This window comes from Rhodamnia argentea, chromosome 4, assembly GCF_020921035.1.
Source record: "Rhodamnia argentea isolate NSW1041297 chromosome 4, ASM2092103v1, whole genome shotgun sequence".
NCBI lineage: Eukaryota > Viridiplantae > Streptophyta > Magnoliopsida > Myrtales > Myrtaceae > Rhodamnia > Rhodamnia argentea.
The window spans coordinates 8,935,813-8,955,156 of NC_063153.1; the positions used below are offsets into that span (position 1 = coordinate 8,935,813).

Consider the following 19,344-nt stretch of genomic DNA (forward strand, 5'->3'; position numbering starts at 1 on the left):
TCCGACTTCTGCAACAAGCCAATTTGTTTTTTGACTAAAAAGTCAGACTCCAAGATACGAAGTCCAATATGGACTTTGCTAATTCACTCCACATCCGAATTAGCCCAAAAAATTTCAAACAAACTTTATCCAATCTTGATCGCACCTTCAAAATAATATCCGTTATCTTTAAGATAACTTTCACAATCAAGATAGATTTTCGCTTTGGGCTTAAACTCGAGACATATTTCAACAATCCGCATAGGATACTGATTTGAATCTGTGCGACGGAACATTTCCTGGACTAATCATCAAAATGAGAGCAGACAGAAGCGCAAGCAGCTTACTAAATGTAACTAATCTACAGTCGCCTAGAACAAAAATTATTGTCCGCCTGACTAAGACTTTCTTCTGTACAGCGGCGTCTTGCTGATGATGTTAGAACGTTCACCTCTCTCTCTCCTATCAAACCAATTCTCTTTCAACATAAGCTGCTGAAGATTTTTTGACTAAGCCAGTACTTCCTTGAGAAGACCGTATCTCCAAGATTATTAATAATTCAGAAAGCGGGTAGCATGCTGATCGCTACAAGAGGAACGAGAGAGTGCAGTGCATCTGTTAGCGGTGGCCGGTAGATCGGTTCTGGTTGCAGACACGAAACGGCAACAGCATCTGCCTGCTTATATTTTAAAGCCCGGGTTTTAATAATGCCAAAACAGTGATGATAAGCACATGGCTTTGTTACCTAGATGGTCAAGTTCTATATGAAGCAAGAAACAGAATTCATCATCATAACATGTCGACAGCGGATTTCACGATTAATCAACAAGAAAAGGGCTGTATTATCACAACCTAAATCATCTTCTGTCCCCATGTTAATTGTGTGAAAATTCAAGATGGAAATTTGAAATATTTTACCAACTCCAGTTGTGAATTTTACCTTGGCATTGAAGTCAGCATCTAAGGGTATGTTACCTGATTTCAGATCTCTGTGGATGACTGGCGGGTTGCAGTGCTTATACAGATACTCTAAGCCTCTGGTCAACACAACCCGAATTTTATCTGAGTGACCCTAGAGTCTCAGCAAGCTGTGTCTTTCTCCATCCGTACATGCCATGTCAATTCTTGACCCATTTGAAGACCCTGATGGACAATTACAACAACGAAAAAGAATCGCTTCCGTCGTTATGACCACACTCAACCTCTATTCAAATTGGATGACGAAAAGTTCTTTACCGGTAAGATTGTCCTGAAAAATTACGAGAATCGTCATTGCTTGTGGCTTCTGACGAATAAAGGTTGCAGCTTAGTTTGCAAGCCGTGTTGTAGCGGAATGAGATTCACTAGAAGAAATAACCGTACCAGAAATTCGTGAGAATCCTCGTCAGTATGACAGGTTTGCAGCAGTCCAGGTTGTGATGATATTGTGCTGTGAATTGTTGAATTCGCTTGGATATCCTGGATGTACTACCATCCTTCATGTTCTGTTTCATGTTTTTGGATGCTGGTCTGCTCTGTATCACTCATCCAGTTTCACAATAGTCAGAGGAAAAGATTCCCATTTAGAATTGCCACTCTCAGGATCGCTCTATGCCACCGTCCGCAGGCCCATATTGTTTGTAGCTCGCAATACGGTTAGGACCGCCTTGTGTTTTCCTTCCAGGAGATCCTATGGACCTTCAAAATCGTTAAAAATGAGAACTGGGTGAAAGTAAGTATTCGGACAATAGTGATTCGTACAACATTCTCTTAATAGGAGAATAGTAAGATTAATCACCGGTAGATGTTTCCGGTCTCAAACGACATTGCTCTGAAACGGAGAGTTTCGATTCAGGAGGCTGCTTGGTCTGAGACGAACACTGAACAGGATTGCAAGTGCGGCGATCAGCATGAGCGACTGAGCAATGAACCGGCGATTCATTCCTAGTGGAAAAGTCTGAAGAAGAATGATGGCTGGGCTGGTGACGGTTGTATGTAATGTTGAGCTGAAGTTTCATGGTTGAGTTCTCTTGCAGCTGAAGAATTTTTCATGAGTTAGTAATCGCTAAATACTACATAGCACATGCTAAACAGTTATAGGAAGTTCAGAAACCAAACTTTTCCCTTCTTCTATTGGTTGTCGTATTAAGGTGGCATTAAGGATATTTTTTCTATGGGGAAAATCAACGAATCAAACCTAAACTTTTTCGTGAAATTCGATTCTAAATTAATTTAATTTTGTTAATGTGATCCTAAACTTTTTCGTGAAATTATAATGTAATCATTCCGGCTAATTTTGGCTTTATAATGCTGCCGTGGCGATCTTGTTATCACTAGCGATCTTAAGTGACACGGCCAGAGATTTGACATTGACAAAATGATGGGAAAATTACCAAAAAAAAAACTCTTAAATTTATTACAATTGTGTCAATTTAGTCCTAATTTTTTTTTTGTCAATCGGTTCTAAACCTTTTTTCATTCATACCAATTCAATTCACCCGATCAATTTTGGCTGGCCGGCACTAACATGGACTTTTTTAAATAATATTTTAATAATTCTTTGAATTTTTTTGTGATTTTTTTCTTTTCTTTTCTTTTCTTTAAATTTATTTTTTGGACTTAGGGCCAACGAGGGTCACCGGCCAACCCTCGCCGGACCCAGGCAAGGGCCGAGATGCCCTCGTCGGCCACGAGCAAGGGCTTCCCGACCCTAAGTCCAAAAAAAAGAAAAATTGAAGAAAAGAAAAGAAATAATCATAAAAAAATTCAAAGAATTATTAAAATATTATTTAAAAAAATTCCACGTCAGATTACCGGGGCACATGGTAGTGTTGAGGTCCTCCTTCCTCCTTCCAACTATCACTCGAATTCAAGAAAGTAGTGTCAGAAAAGTCATAAACCTATTATATTAATCCTAAATCTTTTAACGGTATTAATTTAGTCCTAAACCTTTTGACCTAGAGCCAATTCAGTCATTCTATTAATTTTAATAGGATATTATTGACGTGGACGTCGAACAACCTACGTAGCACAGACCGCGCTAACGTAGACATTTCTCCGGCTTGGCTTGGCGAGGCGAGGCTGGCCCTCACCCATGCGATGGCTGGCTCGCCAGCCACCAAAGGATCTTAAAAAAAAAGATAGACAAAAAGAAAGCAATAATAATAAAATATCATTAGAATATTATTTAAAAATGTCCACATCAACGCCGACCTTCCCACACAGGCCGTCCGACATCCACGTCAACAATATCCGGCCAAAATTATCTAGAAGGACTAAATTAGCTATAGGTAAAAAGGTTTATGATTAAATTGGCACCATTAAAGATTTATGACTAAATTGACATCATTGCAATAAGTTTAGGGCTTTTTCGACATTTGCGACCCGACCTCGGTCGATAGCTCTTCAATGCTTGGAGTCCAACAAGTTAGATGCGAAATCGACTCTGGCATACCTTCCAAGTGATCGCTCAAGGCCCTATGCTTAGAGACAAATTATTTCCTTATTTTGGTACCCATAGCTGATCGAGGCATATATTACTTCTTAGAGTAAAAACAATTATGTATTCTATCATTCATCTAACTGAAAATCTTAAGATCACGATCGATCTACTCAATGCGACAAATGCAATTCTGGTGGTCCTAGAGCCAACACATGAAACCAAAATCATGAATCTAGTTTTGGTAAGAAACAGAGAAACAAAATTATCTCTCATCGAGGCATATATAACTTCTTTAAGTAGAAACAATTACGTGTTCTATCATTCATCTAACTGAAAATCTTGAGATCACGATCGATCTACTCAATACGACAAACGCAATTCCGGCGGTCCTGGAGACAACGCATCAAACCAAAATCATGAATCGAGCAATTTCTTGTTTTGGTAAGAAACAGCACTATCTCTCATCGAGGTATACGTCACTTCTTTGAGTAAAAACATTTACGTATCCTATCATTTGATGCGTTGGCGGTCCTAGAGCCAACACATCAAACCTAGATCTTGAATCGAGCAATTTCCCGTTTTGGTAAGAAACAGAACTCTCTCTCTCTCTCTCTCTCTCTCTCTCAGCCTTCATGCGAAGCCATATTATTTGTCCGAATACACAGCGATCGTGTGGCCAATATTTACTTTGACAATAGACACTTGTGAAAACTAACGAAGACGCTCCTATTATCCTCTGAATAAAATATTAGGATAAGTAAGGAAACTCCTCCAATTTACCTTTAGACTTTACTAAATCTTCCGCTTATTTCGCAAAAAATAAGTTATTTAAAAAATATTTTCTTAAAAAAATCGCCCATATCGCATACCAAAACTAACAAACGAAATGTATTTTGAGACAAAAATTGTTGCCGGTAACAAAAACATTTAGCGTTAACTAATTATTTCGACCGATATAAGCGATTAGTTTTAGGAAAATATTTTTTAAATATCTCGTTTTTTCCAAAACAAATGAAGCCTAAAAGACAAATCTTGCTCTTGCCCCTCTCACAAGACTATTTTTTTTTTTTCAGCGCTGCTTCTTCCATACCCTCTCAAACAAACTTTTATTCATGTTTCTCTTCTTCTGAATTAGTTTTCATCGTTCAAAGAGTTTAACCACTCCTTGTAATCTGAGCAAGCGTTAAAATTACATCAAAGTAGAGAAATGTTAGTCTTAGTGGCACATTGTTCACTTTAGTTCTCCTAGATTTTCTTGTGATCGTGAATTTTTCGACTTTGATTTCCAATACAAATAAATATACAAAAAATTACTCAAAAGATTGAATATTGCAGTTCGATGTATTTATTACATAAGATTCATATTCCACTGTCATTAGTCTGGACACTTTGATCCTTACAACTGCATGGGTAATCAGGAAAAGTCTAAATGTGCACGTTAATAATCAAACAATTGAATATCGGTCATTCTTAATGGTTAAAACTTTCAATCTAACTCTAGAGCTTTATTCACCTTCGATTGAATTATTTTTTGTAGGGGAGTCACTATGGAATAATTTTTTAGGAAATGTTTTCTATTGAATGTGCATGGTGATAACGGATGTTTAGAATTTTTAATATATTTAACTCTATCGTTATGACCAAACAAAGAAATGACTCTATCCCATTTTTAATTTCCGTTTTTTTCCTGAATATCTATTGGAAATCATGTGTCAAAAAATAAATAACAATTGGACTGAACAAAATGAAAGTTGAACAGTTAAAATACACGGACTTAACACGTGTTAAGGTTTTAATTAAACCAATATTCATTAAAAATAGTAGATTCTCTCCACTCTTACTTATATTTTGGTTTATTCCCGTAAGGGTTAATATCACGAAAAAAAAAACCTTAAATTGGTATGCATGTGAAAAATTTATCCAAAATTAATTTTTTGACTACAAAAAATCCAAAACAATACACATGTAACAAATTTACCCTCCACTAATTTAGTTTCCTTTAAATTGGGTTAATACCATGAAAAAAAACTCCAAATTAGTACACATGTAATAAACGGAGGGTATAATCCCCAAATTGGTATACCCATCAACTGTCACACGTCATCCAACTTAACAACTTGAAGGTAAAATTAAACGGAAACTAACGGGGGGTAAATCGGTCATAGGTGTACCAGTTTGGAGTTTTTTATGGTCAAAAAATTAGTTTTCGATAAATTTGTCACGGATATACCAGTTTGAGTTTTTTGTGGTATTAACCATTTTCATAATAATATGTTTCGTATCACGGTATAATAAATATACACACAACTCATAAACACAATAAATAGTTGAATGTCTCCCAAATCAACTATTTTTTTTTTTTGCCGATTCAATCCTAAACCTTTTGCAATTGTGTCAATTCAGTCCATCCGGAGCATTTTGGCCGGCCGGCGCTGACTTGGATGCCGCCCGCCCGCCCGTCCAATATTTTAATAATTTTTTAAATTTCTTTGATTTTTTTTATTTTTTTATTTTCTTTTCCTTTTCTTATTTTTTTCTTTCCCCTTCCCTTCCCTGTTCCTCGGCTTCAACTTTCTCTTCGTCTGTTCATGGGCTTCTACTTCACTAGAACGCCTACAAGAAGGAGCGGCAATAGCTCAAGCACACCCAGCTGCAGGCCACCTGCCACACGACCGTCTACGCCCACAACCCCATCGTCTCTGCCTCTGCCCCACCGCCGCACCTCTTTGCTGCAACCGCCGCTGCGTCCCCTCCATGGTCTACATGTTGAGGGCCACCGCACCGATCCACATCACGCACGGCTGCGTGTTCGTCCGATCTCGGCGAGGCTCTCGCCATGGCCGGGCGAGGCGAGGTCAGCCTTTGCCCTGCCATGGCAAGGCCGGCGAGAGGCTAGCGAGGTCATCCTCGGCCGATCGCCGGCCACTGGAGTTAGAACGGGAAAGGGGAAGGAGGGAGGTAGAACGGGGAGGGGGAAGATGGAGGGGAAGGGGAAGAGAAAAAAATGAAAAAAAGGCAAAGAATAAATATAAAAAAAATTATTGAAATATTAGGTCGCCACCCGGCCGGCCGGCGTTCACGTCAGCATCGGCCGGTCAAAATTTAGCGGATGGACTGAATTGACACAATTGTAAAATATTTAGGACTGAATCGGCATATAAAAAAAAGGTTTAAGACTGAATTGGCCAATTGCAATAAGTTTAGGATTTTTTTGGTAATTTTCCCGATTTCCATTGTCAAAAGTGACGATGATGTTTGTAGTTTTGAAACATAAAAAGGGCATTTTATACGAATAGTGAAGTTGAAGTTCATGAAGTAAAACTTTTTCTCTTTAGTGAACGTCAAAACTTTCTCAATAACGAACGCTAGTGAACACATCATAGTGAAATTCATTGCTTGCTTATACGGGAATCGAAATGGTTCGAACAGCTACTGACATGACCGTGATCAACTTTAGCCAAAAAAAGAAAGGCAAGATCGTAATCAGGATGATGCAAATCTAAGTTTTTTCCATTTTCCGCACGAAAATTGCGATTGATGCTGACCGTCCGAATTGACAAGCTATTCTTCCAACTTTTATTTGTTTGCAGTAAATTGAGATGGACGTCTCTAGCTTCTTAACTTGGTAGCTCTTCAGACGTGGACATCCAATTTCTTGGCGCCCACTTCATACTGCATGCATCCGATCGAGATCGAGAGATAGTTTTAGGGTTTTGAATGAATTTTTAACAAACATGTATTCTATTCATTAAGGGTTTCGTCCTTTATGATATGAACGTCTCTTTTCTTAACTTCAGAGAGTTTAGGATTTTGTATGAATCTTTAATAAACGTGTGAGGGTATTCTTTCCAATTAGGGTTTCGAGGGTATTCTTTCCAATTAGGGTTTCGTCCTTCGTGATATGAACGTCACACCTCTCAACTTCGCTCACTTGCAGGGCAAGACCGCTTCTTGTCCCCCGTAAGATGACGACCTCCATTAATTGAGGGTCGTTGGCAGCTAAAGGTGGCTAAGCACATGCCGCTTCGCTCTCTTTGATAATTACATCAATGCTCATCCTTTGCTTTTTATTTCCATCTTTCTCGCAACGCCCCAAAACTCTCTCATTGATGTGCCTCCCCCCAAGTGGACGAGCGAGATCAAAATCATCAAAGACTCGTCTCATCTCGTCTCTCCTCTTCATCGAAAGAAAGGGACTCGCCATCTCATTTTTCTTGTCTTCACCACCATAAAATTTATAATTCAGCGCCTATGGCCCATTGTGCAAAACCTAAATTTAACGCTGTGAGTTTTTTGGTACGCAGCACAATGTCCGAACTCACACGTCATAATAAACAAAGCATAGCTCATGCTACAAGAAATAATGAAACTTTGCACGAATGGCTAGGGTTGGTTCATCCGATTCAGCACAAACTGATCTTTCATCTACATTTGCGGCGGGATGCCTGATCGCCGAGGCAATTTAATCGTCGAGACTCGGGGAGCGAACTTGGTGGCGTGAAACCCTGGAGGTGAAGGAAGAGCGCCATGACTTCCGAGGTCCTCGTCAGGTGAGCTCGAAACGTTACTCGCAAGTAAATTACACACCCTCACGTTTTTCCGAAAGGCCGTTCTTGGATTTGGCCGGCTTCGTACGGCATATGCAGTGGTTTGACAAAATGGACATTCGCGTTTCTTATCCTTTCTCATTTCGAGTTCAAGAAGCATCATGGAGAGGAGATTGTCTTGAAATAACTCTAGGACATGACATATGTATATCAGCAATTATTTTGCATATTCCACAAATCCATGCCCAAAGGCATTGAGATACCTGAGCTCAATTATTGTCAAACTACGTGTAAAACAGAAAATATTGCCAGCTTTTGGGGCCAAGTCAAGATTGAACAGTCGGCTAATAAGATGTCGGGCATCCATTGAGCGAATTAAGAAAATGAAATTCTTCGTACTCGTAAGAATATCGGGAAAATTATCGAAAAAATCTTAAATTTATTGTAATTGCGTCAATTTAGTCCTAAACTTTTTTTTTCGATTCAATCCTAAACCTTTTGCAATTATGCTAATTCAGTCCATCCAGCGCATTTTGGTCGGTCGGCACCGACGTGGACGCCAGCCGGCCGACGGCTTAATATTTTAATAATTTTTAAATTTCTTTGATTTCTTTGATTTTTTTTATTTTTTTTGCCTTTTTTAATTTTTTTTTCTTTCCCTTCCCTTCCCTTCCCTGTTCCTCGGCTTCAACTTTCTCTTCGTATATTCATGGGCTTCAACTTCACCAGAACGCTTACAAGAAGGAGCGGTAACACCTCAAGCGCACCAAGCTGCAGGCCACCGGCCACAACCCCATCGTCTTTGCCTCTGCCCCACTGCCGTACCTCTTCGCCGCAGCCATCGCCGCGCCCTGGCTGTGATCTACGTGTCAAGGGCCGCCGCACCTATCTACATCACGCACGGCTGCGTGTTCGTCGGATCTCGGCGAGGCGAGGCTCGACCTCTCAAGATCTAGGCTGGCAAGGTCAGCCTTTGCCCGGCCATGGCGAGGCTCGGCCTCGCTCGGCCCGACCATGGTGAGGCCTACAAAAGGGTCGCTGGTCGTCCTCTGGCCAGTCGCCGGCTGCTGGAGTTAGAACGGGAAAGGGGAAGGGAGGGGTAGAACGGGGAGGGGAAGGGAAGAAAAAAAAAAGAAAAAAAAAAGGCAAAGAATAAAAAAGATCATTAAAAAATATTAAAATATTAGGAAGCCCACCGGCTAAAATTTTTCGGATGGATTAAATTGGTACATTTGCAAAAAGTTTAGGACTGAATGGATAAAAAAAAGTTTAGGATCGAATTGGCACAATTACAATAAATTTAGGATTTTTTTTAGTAATTTTCCCATTTTATGAATGTGTTAACACTAAAATAATAATAATAATAATAATTAACCTTTATGGCCGACGAGCAGAGCTCGGTGGAGTTAAATTGGTTGGCAAAGTTATGAACAACAAGGGCTTGCAAATCGTGACCGCGTGTTGAAGCGGAATGATCACGAATGGAAGGAAGAGCTGCTAGGATAGCCCGATTCATTAGACCCCGTCAAAACTAAAGAAATTTAACTCTCATGGTGAAATAGCCTGTGACCAACGCAACTCCACCTGCCTAAAATCAAACTAAAGTACGGCTGGCCACTTGTCTTGAAACAAAATTTCAAGGGTCTAATACCCAAAAAAACCTCCTAACTTCAGCATTTGTAACAATTATATCCAAAACTTTTTTTTGTCTCATAAAAAATCATCAACTTTTATTTTTGTCCCAATTCTACAGGTCTAATACCTAAAAACAAATCCTCAACTTTAGCATATGTCCCAATTATATCCAAACATTTTTTTTGTCTCATAAAAAATCTCAACTTTTATTTTTATACCAATTCTACCACCGTCACTCTTCCGTCCGTAATCACCATTAGTTAATCTTATGTGACTTGAGTTTTCTCGTCGAACTTACCAATGAATCTTCGAAATTTAGAAACAGTGGGTTTTAGGGATGATGAGGTTTTAGATCGTTAGTCCAAATATCTCCATGTCTAGCCATTTTTTTGGTCTTTGAGTGTCGAGAAAAATATGAAACGTGTTATCTTGAGTGACTCTATATCCCCCAGCAATATATAAGGGAAGCAAACTACAGAAGAGAAGTTCACGAGTTTTTTCATGTCGGCTTTACTCAAGTGTAATTCATTAATAACGTGAAAATGCCACATAGGATTAACTAATGGTAATTATAGATGGAAGGCTAACGAAGATAGAATTAGGACAAAAGTAGAAGTTGGAGGTTTTTTGTGAGACAAAAAAAATGGATATAATTGGGATATATGCTAAAGTTGAGAGTTTTTTTTTTTTTTGTACTAGGCCCGTATAATTGGAACAAAAATAAAAGTTTGGAGTAGAATTGGAACAAATGTAAAAGTTAAAGGTTTTTTTATGAGACAAAAAAAAGTATTGGTAGAGCTGTCACAAATACTAAAGTTGGAGGTTTTTTTTGGGTATTGGGCCAAATTTCAAGATAGAAACAATCAATCGTCAAGGAAAAGCAAAACAAGAAAGGGCCATCAACCCCTATTTAAACCAACGTTCCGTGTTGAATTATAACGCGCGGAAACTAATCAGGATCTTATAAATAAATCAATGCAAAAGCACAGAAAAATAACGATGAACGATAAAGGACACCAGAGATTACGTGGTTCGGTCCGAATATCGGTACCTACATCCACGGAAGAGCCAGCACGAATAATCTACTATAATTGAAGAATCGGAATTACAATCGCTCAATACGCTCATGTTTCTCACACCTAAATTATATCCAAACCCTAAGTGTTTATAAATAAAATAACTTATAAGTGGATATAATAAACTCACGAAGCATAAATCACGTTTTCGCGGCTCCTTCGTACGGTCCAAAAATAAGAACATCGTGGTACGTCCTCTTTTCCTCTTTGGCGACGCAGTGCTCTGTACCGAAGGAAAACCCACGTCTTTGTTGTGCGGCTCTTCTTTTTCTCGTGCGATAAGTGCAGGCTTTCAAATAAAAGCCAAGCCTAGACTTTTTTTCATTCTTTTACTTAGTGCTGGGCACACGCTTTTCTACCAAGCTGCCGTGAAATCTGCTTGTTTTCCTTTGAAGATGCTGGCCATGCCTCCCAATATATGATATAATATAGGAAACTAGTGGGCTCCCTTCTTTGTACGATTAAAGAAAGAAGTCCATCATCAGAAGTCTTCTCTTCTTTATCTTCTTGCATTTGTTCAAATTACCGAAAGCTCGAGTCATAATTAGCATTCCGGACGATCTTCGCATTCTCATCTCCTCTTCTTGTCGCCTCTCTCTCGCTCTCCAAACTAGTGGGCAGTTTTTTGGGCTGCTGAGTACCGAAAAGAATATGAAACGTGCCATCTTAAGTGACTCTCTACCCCCCAGCAATATATGAGGAAAGTAAACTACAAAAGAGAAGTTCATAAGTTTTTTCATGTCAGCTTTACTGAAGCGTAATTCATTAATAACATGAAAATGCCACATAGGATTAATTAATGGTGATTATGGACGGAATGCTAACGATGATAGAATTTGGACAAAAGTAGTAGTTGGAGGTTTTTTATGAGACAAAAAAAGAGTTTTGGATATAATTGGGATATATGATAAAGTTGAGGGTTCTTGTGGTATTAGGCCGGTATAATTGGGACAAAAATAAAAGTTTGGAGTAGAATTGGAACAAATGTAAAAGTTGAAGGTTTTTTGTGAGGAAAAAAAAAGTTTTGGATAGATACTAAAGTTGGAGGTTTTTTTTGGTAGTGGACCAAATTTCAAGATAAAAACAATCAATCGTCAAGGAAAAGCAGAACAAGAAAGGGCCATCAACCCCTATTTAAACCAACGTTCCAGACGATCTTCGCATTCTCATCCCCTCTACGTTCTTGTCGCGCCTCTCTCTCGCTCTCCAAAGTTAAGAGTCTTGAACTTTTTTGGGTTCATTTGCTTTTACACTCGTGTTATGAAGCACTGATCTCCACTAGTTTCGTCTCTTGATCATCATTTGCACGTCGCAGACCAGTTGGTTAATCAACTGATCTCTCTGAATCTGAATTTCTTGTAGCTTCATCAGTTTGGCTTCGTAGTTCATAGTTTCCTGAATCGGATGGCTTCCCAAATGCTGTCTCTCGCTTCCGCTCGCACCCCAGCGTTAGCTTCACTGTCAGTGCAGGAGAACCTCAAGGTACTTCCTATTTCAGATTTTGTTACCAGCAACTAATCATTGGGTCGAATAACCAACGTGACGGATATTACAAAACATTCGAGTCACGGACGGTGTTTAGCTATCGCAACTCGCAAAACAATCTATCAAACTCGTAAAAGGAATGACACGAATCTTTCTTGCAAGATTTAATCGGCTTCGAACACCAACTCAGCTCTTTGTAGACCAAATTCCACGGAGAACAATCGCCTCGTATAAAACTTGCTGCCGTGACACAAAAAATCCTGCACACTTTGAGTGTAAATCAACAGACCTCACAAAGAAGCATTCCTGCATACTTGCACGCATTCATGAACAACCACGCATTAAGACTCCCACAATCCGAATATATTCATATGCATCAATGTGAGCACCCTCTTCTTGTGCCGACTTCAAGTAGGGTTTGATTTCAGTGTATTCCCTTTTAGATCGAGCTCAAGATATATTTTAACAGTATTCATTAACATAGCATTTCCTCTCATAGTAGATCTCTCTTCTAATTCTTTTTTGCGATGGTTAAAACCAAAATGCGTGCTCCTGCCTTTTTCTAGGTTTTTTTGCTGTTTTCAGTGTGCCGTGTGGTGTGTGATGTCCTCTACTTGTTAATCCAATGCTTAATCTGGGTGAATCACACTGATTTTGTATGTTTTCACTAGGGGAAAGCAAAGATTAGAAGTGTTAATTTCAGCAATGGTGTGCAAGAGAGAAACCCATTTGCCAAAACAAAGGTATGGTGTTGTGATCTCCTGTCTTCCATCAAAGTTTCGATTTTGTCCTTCTTTCTTTTCCTTATATTATGGATTGTATCCACCAAATTAGTTTCTTTTTCTTCTGAAGGTCAAATCTTTTGACAGGTGAAATTCGGTTCATTCTTGTTCCCAGTTTTGAATCCAAGCCCGCTTTGGGAGATTGGCTATAAGTATAGATGTGTAGAGTCACATCAGGATGATTACTAGGTCTAACATTGTGATAACTTGCAATTTTGATTTCTAAGTTTGGATCATCTCTTATTCAGCATTTTGGCCGGGTATCTATGACTGTCGGTGTTAATGTTTCTCGATTTGAGGGCATTACCATGGCCCCTCCCGAACCGGTTCTCGTGGTTTCTCAAGCCTTTAAAGCCGACATGGATGAAAAGAAGATCGACCTCGGAGTCAGGTCGTTTAGGACTGAAGAATTGCAGCCTTACGTGTTTAAAGTTGTCGGGAAGGCGAGTTTTCTCGATCTTCATTTGGCAGTGAAACATTCATTATTTTACCATGGCTCAATGCTCTCTTTCTTCCGCGAACTTCATTTTCCTTGAAAGGACTTCATGCTTGATTCAGAGCTTCTTATTAGTTCTTTGATAAAAGTTTATCTAAGCATGGATTCTGCTACTTTGCAGGCCGAGAGTCTCATGCTGGAGAGAGGGGAAGACAAAGAGGTACACGGTTCTCTGAATTATATCAATCATCTGGTGTCGTTCTATCGATCCGAGATCACTCTGATGTACTTTTGATCTACGATATCCGCCAATTGAAGGTTTGGCTGCGTTTACGAAAGCAATCGCCGAGTTATTGTTCGGAGCAAACAACCCGGTGATAGAGCAACAGAGAGTATGTCTACATTTGGGTATTACCCGGCCGCTTCGCGTAGAGTTCCCTTGGAAAACTACATCCGTTGCTCTTTTTTTCCAGGTTGCAACCATTCAAGGTCTTTCGGGGACCGGTTCGCTTAGGCTGGCCGCTGCTCTAATTGAGCGGTATTTTCCCGGAGCGAAGGTGTTGATATCATCTCCGACATGGGGTATGTGCTACGGCCTCTTAACTAATTCTTTAATGACCTCTGAAGATCAAATTGTTATTACAAGCGCAATTCAGCAGGAAACCACAAGAGTATTTTAAATGATGCTAGGGTTCCATGGTCCGAATACCGATATTACGACCCGAAAACAATGGGATTGGATTTCAAGGGGATGATTGCTGACATTAAGGTTAAGTCCCTGTGATGAGTGACGCCTGAATCACCTCATGTTTACTAAGTTGAATGGCATGTCCAAATGAAAACATAACACGGAACATGGCCCGGCTTCTTCAGGCTGCCCTGGAAGGATCTTTTATCTTGCTCCATGGCTGTGCTCACAACCCAACCGGCATCGATCCGACCCCCGACCAGTGGGAAGAGATTGCCAACGTCATTCAAGAGAAGAATCATATACCTTTCGTCGACGTTGCTTACCAGGTATTAATCCCTTGTGATCGAGTTTTCCAACCGATTGCGCGTCTCGCATGCCCTCGGACGCGATGAGGGTGTTTGTAACTCGAAGAAAGAGCTGCTGCTTCTTTCGAAAGTGCTGAATCCTTAAACGGACTCTACGAAACAAGTTTGATCTTGTCCTTCATGAGGTTCCCTCTATGAATTTCCATTTGGACTTCATCGTAAGCCTTCACGGGGTTTTGCAAGTGGAAGCCTCGACGCCGACGCCGCATCGGTGAGGCTGTTTGCTGCTCGAGGGATGGAGCTTACGGTGGCTCGATCTTACAGCAAGAATCTGGGTCTTCATTCGTAGAGAATTGGAGCAATCAACGTTGTCCGCTCATCAGCTGATGCTGCAACAAGGTACCCGGATCTGCGCTCTTCACATGATGAAGAGCGTAGTTTGCCTGCTTTATCTTATGGTCTGTGCCAATTCCTGCTTTCAAGCATAAGTCGCGTAAACTTGAATACTTTCCTTTCAAATTGTCCTTTGAGATCGACATAGCTCAATTCACAAATTAGAAGTTACAAACAAATAGCTGCTTTAGATGATCAAAACTTGTATTGTTTATCGGGATTTTTAAGCATGGAAATACTACTTATCGATTGCTTTTGTTCCCTCTCTAAATAAATTTCTAGGTCCATCCATGTATGGAGCGCCGTCTTTGGAACTTCGAATTTATTTGCAACCATGCATGCAATCTTTGTAATAAATTACTTTTGATTTCACATATCTATTTATCCAAAATATAAAAAAAAAATGTAAATTTATCAAGTTTCGGGCTCCCGCATATTTAATTAGGATGCGTTTACGATTCTTGTTTCGAAACCCGACTTGGATTTGGGACGGGCGCAATTGTTATTCAGGACAATTTCAAGTTTAAAATAGGGTCCGGCCTCCCATATCTACTTCATTGCGATCTCTAACTAAGATAAATTAGTAAACGATTGTAGACATTTTATGCCAGAGGGAACTGAACGATTCAATTTAACTCGGAAACTTAATATTGATGGATCCGTATGAGACGACTTAGTGCCCATGTAGCAATAGCATATGAATAATTATTCTGAAGGAAAAGACATAAAAAATTTCATACCTATTAGTTTCAAAAGATGTAGAATGATTGCCGCCCTATTATGCCTCAAAATATTTTATCGGTAACGAGACACATTATTGACAAGGAGCATTATTGCAATTTTATGACATAATTTGTTAATTTTGATCAACTTTAAGCATAGTAATATTGCATTAATTACACAGATATAGATCTAACAAAGTTTTTTTCCCCCCGATTACAAGTATAGCTAACGAAGGATGTAGAACGTGACAATTAAATCAAATTTTTTTAGTATGCTTGTTTAAATGCAGCCTGTTTGTCTGGTTTGAAGCATGTGTCCAATTTGAAAGTGTGCCCTTTAAGGATGTGATAAGGTTTTAAAGCAACTTGAATGACAAGAAAGGTGTTGGTACTTGGTAGATTAGATGAGGTTCTTCAAGCACCACCTTGTAGTTTTTAAATGGCATTTTGCTCTTCGATTACCCGCCAATATCATGGCGCCATACATTCTCAGGGTGAAGAGCCAGCTGAAGCGGTTTGCTCGGGCGATGTACTCTAATCCTCCCGCCCACGGGGCCAGGATCGTCGCAACCATTGTCGGCGATCCGGCTCTGTTCAATGGGTGGAAGGCAGAAAGGGAGATGATAGCCGGAAGGATCAAGAATGTTAGGCAAAAGCTATACGACGGCCTATCTGCCAAGGACAAGAGCGGGAAGGATTGGTCATTCATACCCGAGCAGATTGGCTTGTTCTCATTTACAGGCCTGAGCAAAGCTCAGGTAACAATCTTCCCTGTATGACTATGTAGCATGTTTTCGAAATGAATCATGTCATCCTTCCTTATCTATACGGAACCCTTAATAGTATCGGCCAAAGGGGATCGCTCACTCCGGTCGCCCCTCTCCTGCCTTTTTACTCGTGTCATTCATCGTTCATCATTCATTGTTCCCTTCATAGTTATCTTCTTCTTTTTTTTTTTTTTTTGCCCTCGAACAGGTCGAAAATATGACGAAGAAGTGGCACGTGCACATGACGGAGGACGGAAGGATCTCCGTGGCCGGATTATCTTCGGCCAAGTGCGAGTATCTTGCAGATGCCATCCTTGATTCGTATCACAACGTCGGCTGAGGCTCTCGGAGACGAGGATGAGGTAATTGTAGTAGGAACCTTAAAAAGTCTCGCCAAAGTCCAATGCTGCCATGGAATATGGCTTACCGATAATCGGGCAACAATAATTGGGCAATAAAGTATTTTCAGTACCGTTCAGAATAATTGTACTTGAAGTTTCAAGTTCTGATGGGGATTAAGCACCTTAGTTCCCTGCCATGTTTAGGGTTGGAGAAGTCTAAATCAAAATAACATATAAGACATGTATAAGAGTGTATGGCTCGTTGTCCATGTGGTGTATCTCTATAATGTATAGTAGCATTGGCTACTTCTATGAAGTGATCTCTCTATTATTTTCTTTCCTCTTTTTTTTTTGGGTAGATAGTGTTGATCTCATATTACTCAATCATTTTATGATTGTGTTAGCACCCAAAAAAAAAAAAATACTCAACTAGGCATCAAGTTCGATCGATTCCAAATTAGGTGCGCCAATTCCTTTTCGAATATCGTGTAGTGTTTTCAATTCAGATTATGGCGTTTACTGGGTGTGCCATTTTCGTGACTTACACGTTGCTTTCTGAAATCTTTCATCTTCTAGTACAATTTACATTGCCGGCAACATTGTTCCAACAACCGCAAATTTAAATTCTTTATCATTTTGCTTTTGTTTCGAAAATCAATGAAAGAATTCTTCTCAATTCACTCGAATCCATAAAAAAGGTTCGAAACCGAAAGATATTTCCCTCTCATGGTGAAATAGATTGTGACCAACCTAACTCCACCTGCCTAAAATCAAGCTAAAATACAGCAGGCCACTCGTGAAAATTTAAATAAGGGAACAGTCAAATTATCAAGGAAAAGCAGAACAAGAAAGCACCGTCAACTACTATTTAAATTTTAACCAACGTTTCCGAACGAACGAACTTCGCCTTCTCATTCCCTCTATGTTATTCTTAGTTAATCAATTTAGCGGTCGAATAAGCGATACAATGGAGATTATACAAGCACATTCAAGTGGCTGACAGTGTCTAGCTAACTCGCAAAACTTTCTATCTATCCATCTCATAAAGGAATGACACGAATCTTACTTGCAAGATTTAATCAGCTTTCAAGCACAGACTCGCTCTTCGTGGACGAAATTCACGTCAAACTTGATGCCATGATAAAGTCCTCCACTTTTGAGCGTAAATCAACAGACCTCACGAAGAAGCACTCCTGCACACTTGCACGAGCTTGTGAACAACCACGCATCAAGACTCCCACAATCCGAACGTATTTATTTTACATGCATCAATGTGAGCACCCTCTTCTTGTGCCCACTTCAAGTAGCGTTTGATTCCAGTGTATTTCCTTTTAGATCGAGTTTGTTGACGGGTCCAACTCGAGACATGTTTTAACAATACTTCGTTAACACAGCGATTTCATGTTGTGGTAGGTCTCTCTTCTCAGTTATTTTGCGATGTCTGAAATCGAAATGCGTGTTTCTGCATTTTTCTCTATTTTTGCTGTTTTCAGTGTGGTGTGCGATGTTCTCTGCTTGTTATCCAATGCTTAATTTGGGTGGACCACACTGGTTTTGTCTGCTTTCATAAGGGGATAACAAAGATCAGAAGTGTCGATTTCAGCAATGGCGTGCAAGAGAGAAACCCATTTGCCAAAACCAAAGGTATGGTGCTGTGATCTCCTGTCTTTCATCGTCTCTTTAATTTTGCAATTCCTTTCTTGGGGTTGCTCAAGTGACCTGGCTATGCGTTGACTATGAATTATATGTCTTCAGCATGCTTTGTTTTGGATCATCTCTCATTCAGCATTTTGGCCGGGTATCTATGACCGTTGGTCTTAATGTTTCTCAATTTGAGGGCATTACGATGGCCCCTCCCGAACCGATTCTCGTGGTTCGAAACCCGCCAAAGGGGGATCGCTCACGCTGGTCGCCCCTCTCCGGCATTTTTACTATGAAGAAAAAAAGATGGTGTTCCTTATGTCATTCACCGCTCTGTCGTCCTTTTTGTTGCCTCCGAACAGAGCGAAAATATGACGAAGAAGTGGCATGTGCACATAACGAAGGATGGAAGGATCTCTGTGGCCAGATTATCTTCGGCCAAGTGCGAGTATCTTGCAGATGCCATCCTTGATTCGTATCACAACGTCGGCTGAGACTCTCGAAGACGAGGATGAGGTAATTGTATTAGGAACCTTAACAAGCCTCGGTGAGTACTATGCTGCCATGGAATAAGGCTTACCGGAAATCGGACAACAATAATTGGGCAATAAAGTATTTTCAGTACCGTCCGGAATAATTGTACTTGAAGTTTCAATTTCTGATAGGGATTAAGCCCCTAGTCCTCTGCAAGAGGAAGTTCAATGAAAACTTTTGAGTTGCAGTTTGGTTGTTGCCTCTTTATTTACATGGTAGATGGCCTACATTGCCAGAATGAAACCGGGCGAAAAGTTTTCGCCAAATGACGCTTTCTTACGTACAACTGCTTTTACGCCGGTGATACAAGGACATACACTTCGTAAGCACTTCGATATACGAATGACAGCAACAATATCCGGTGCTCTCTCTTCCATCAGGCAAACTGTGGTGGAGAAATTCTGCTACTGGATACTGATGAAATGGGTTGTTCTTCTTGACACAGCCTGAATCTCCCCACTAAAATAGTAAGTTGGTGCTTCTTGCAATTCCCTTTTCTTGTAATGACATGGAACTGTTAGTTGAAGATTCAACGGAGTCAGACGTTTCAGATCCCCTCATCCACCTATTTTAGTCACCGCCGCAACAG

The 19,344-nt window shown here is 40.1% G+C and overlaps 1 protein-coding gene and 1 pseudogene across 1 annotated transcript in view; both read left to right on the forward strand.

Annotated features, from left to right (window-relative positions):
- The window catches only part of LOC115726367 (aspartate aminotransferase, chloroplastic), a 41,428-nt gene extending 22,475 nt beyond the window's left edge, over nucleotides 1–18,953 (forward strand). The window contains exons 12-14 of the mRNA XM_048277932.1: nucleotides 18,584–18,710; nucleotides 18,796–18,816; nucleotides 18,854–18,953. Coding sequence (XP_048133889.1) covers nucleotides 18,584–18,710; nucleotides 18,796–18,816; nucleotides 18,854–18,858 — 153 coding nt within the window. The 3' untranslated portion in view covers nucleotides 18,859–18,953. The remainder of the gene's footprint in view (nucleotides 1–18,583; nucleotides 18,711–18,795; nucleotides 18,817–18,853) is intronic.
- LOC125312472 lies at nucleotides 12,003–16,773 on the forward strand (annotated as a pseudogene).
- Nucleotides 18,954–19,344: the final 391 nt, after the last annotated feature.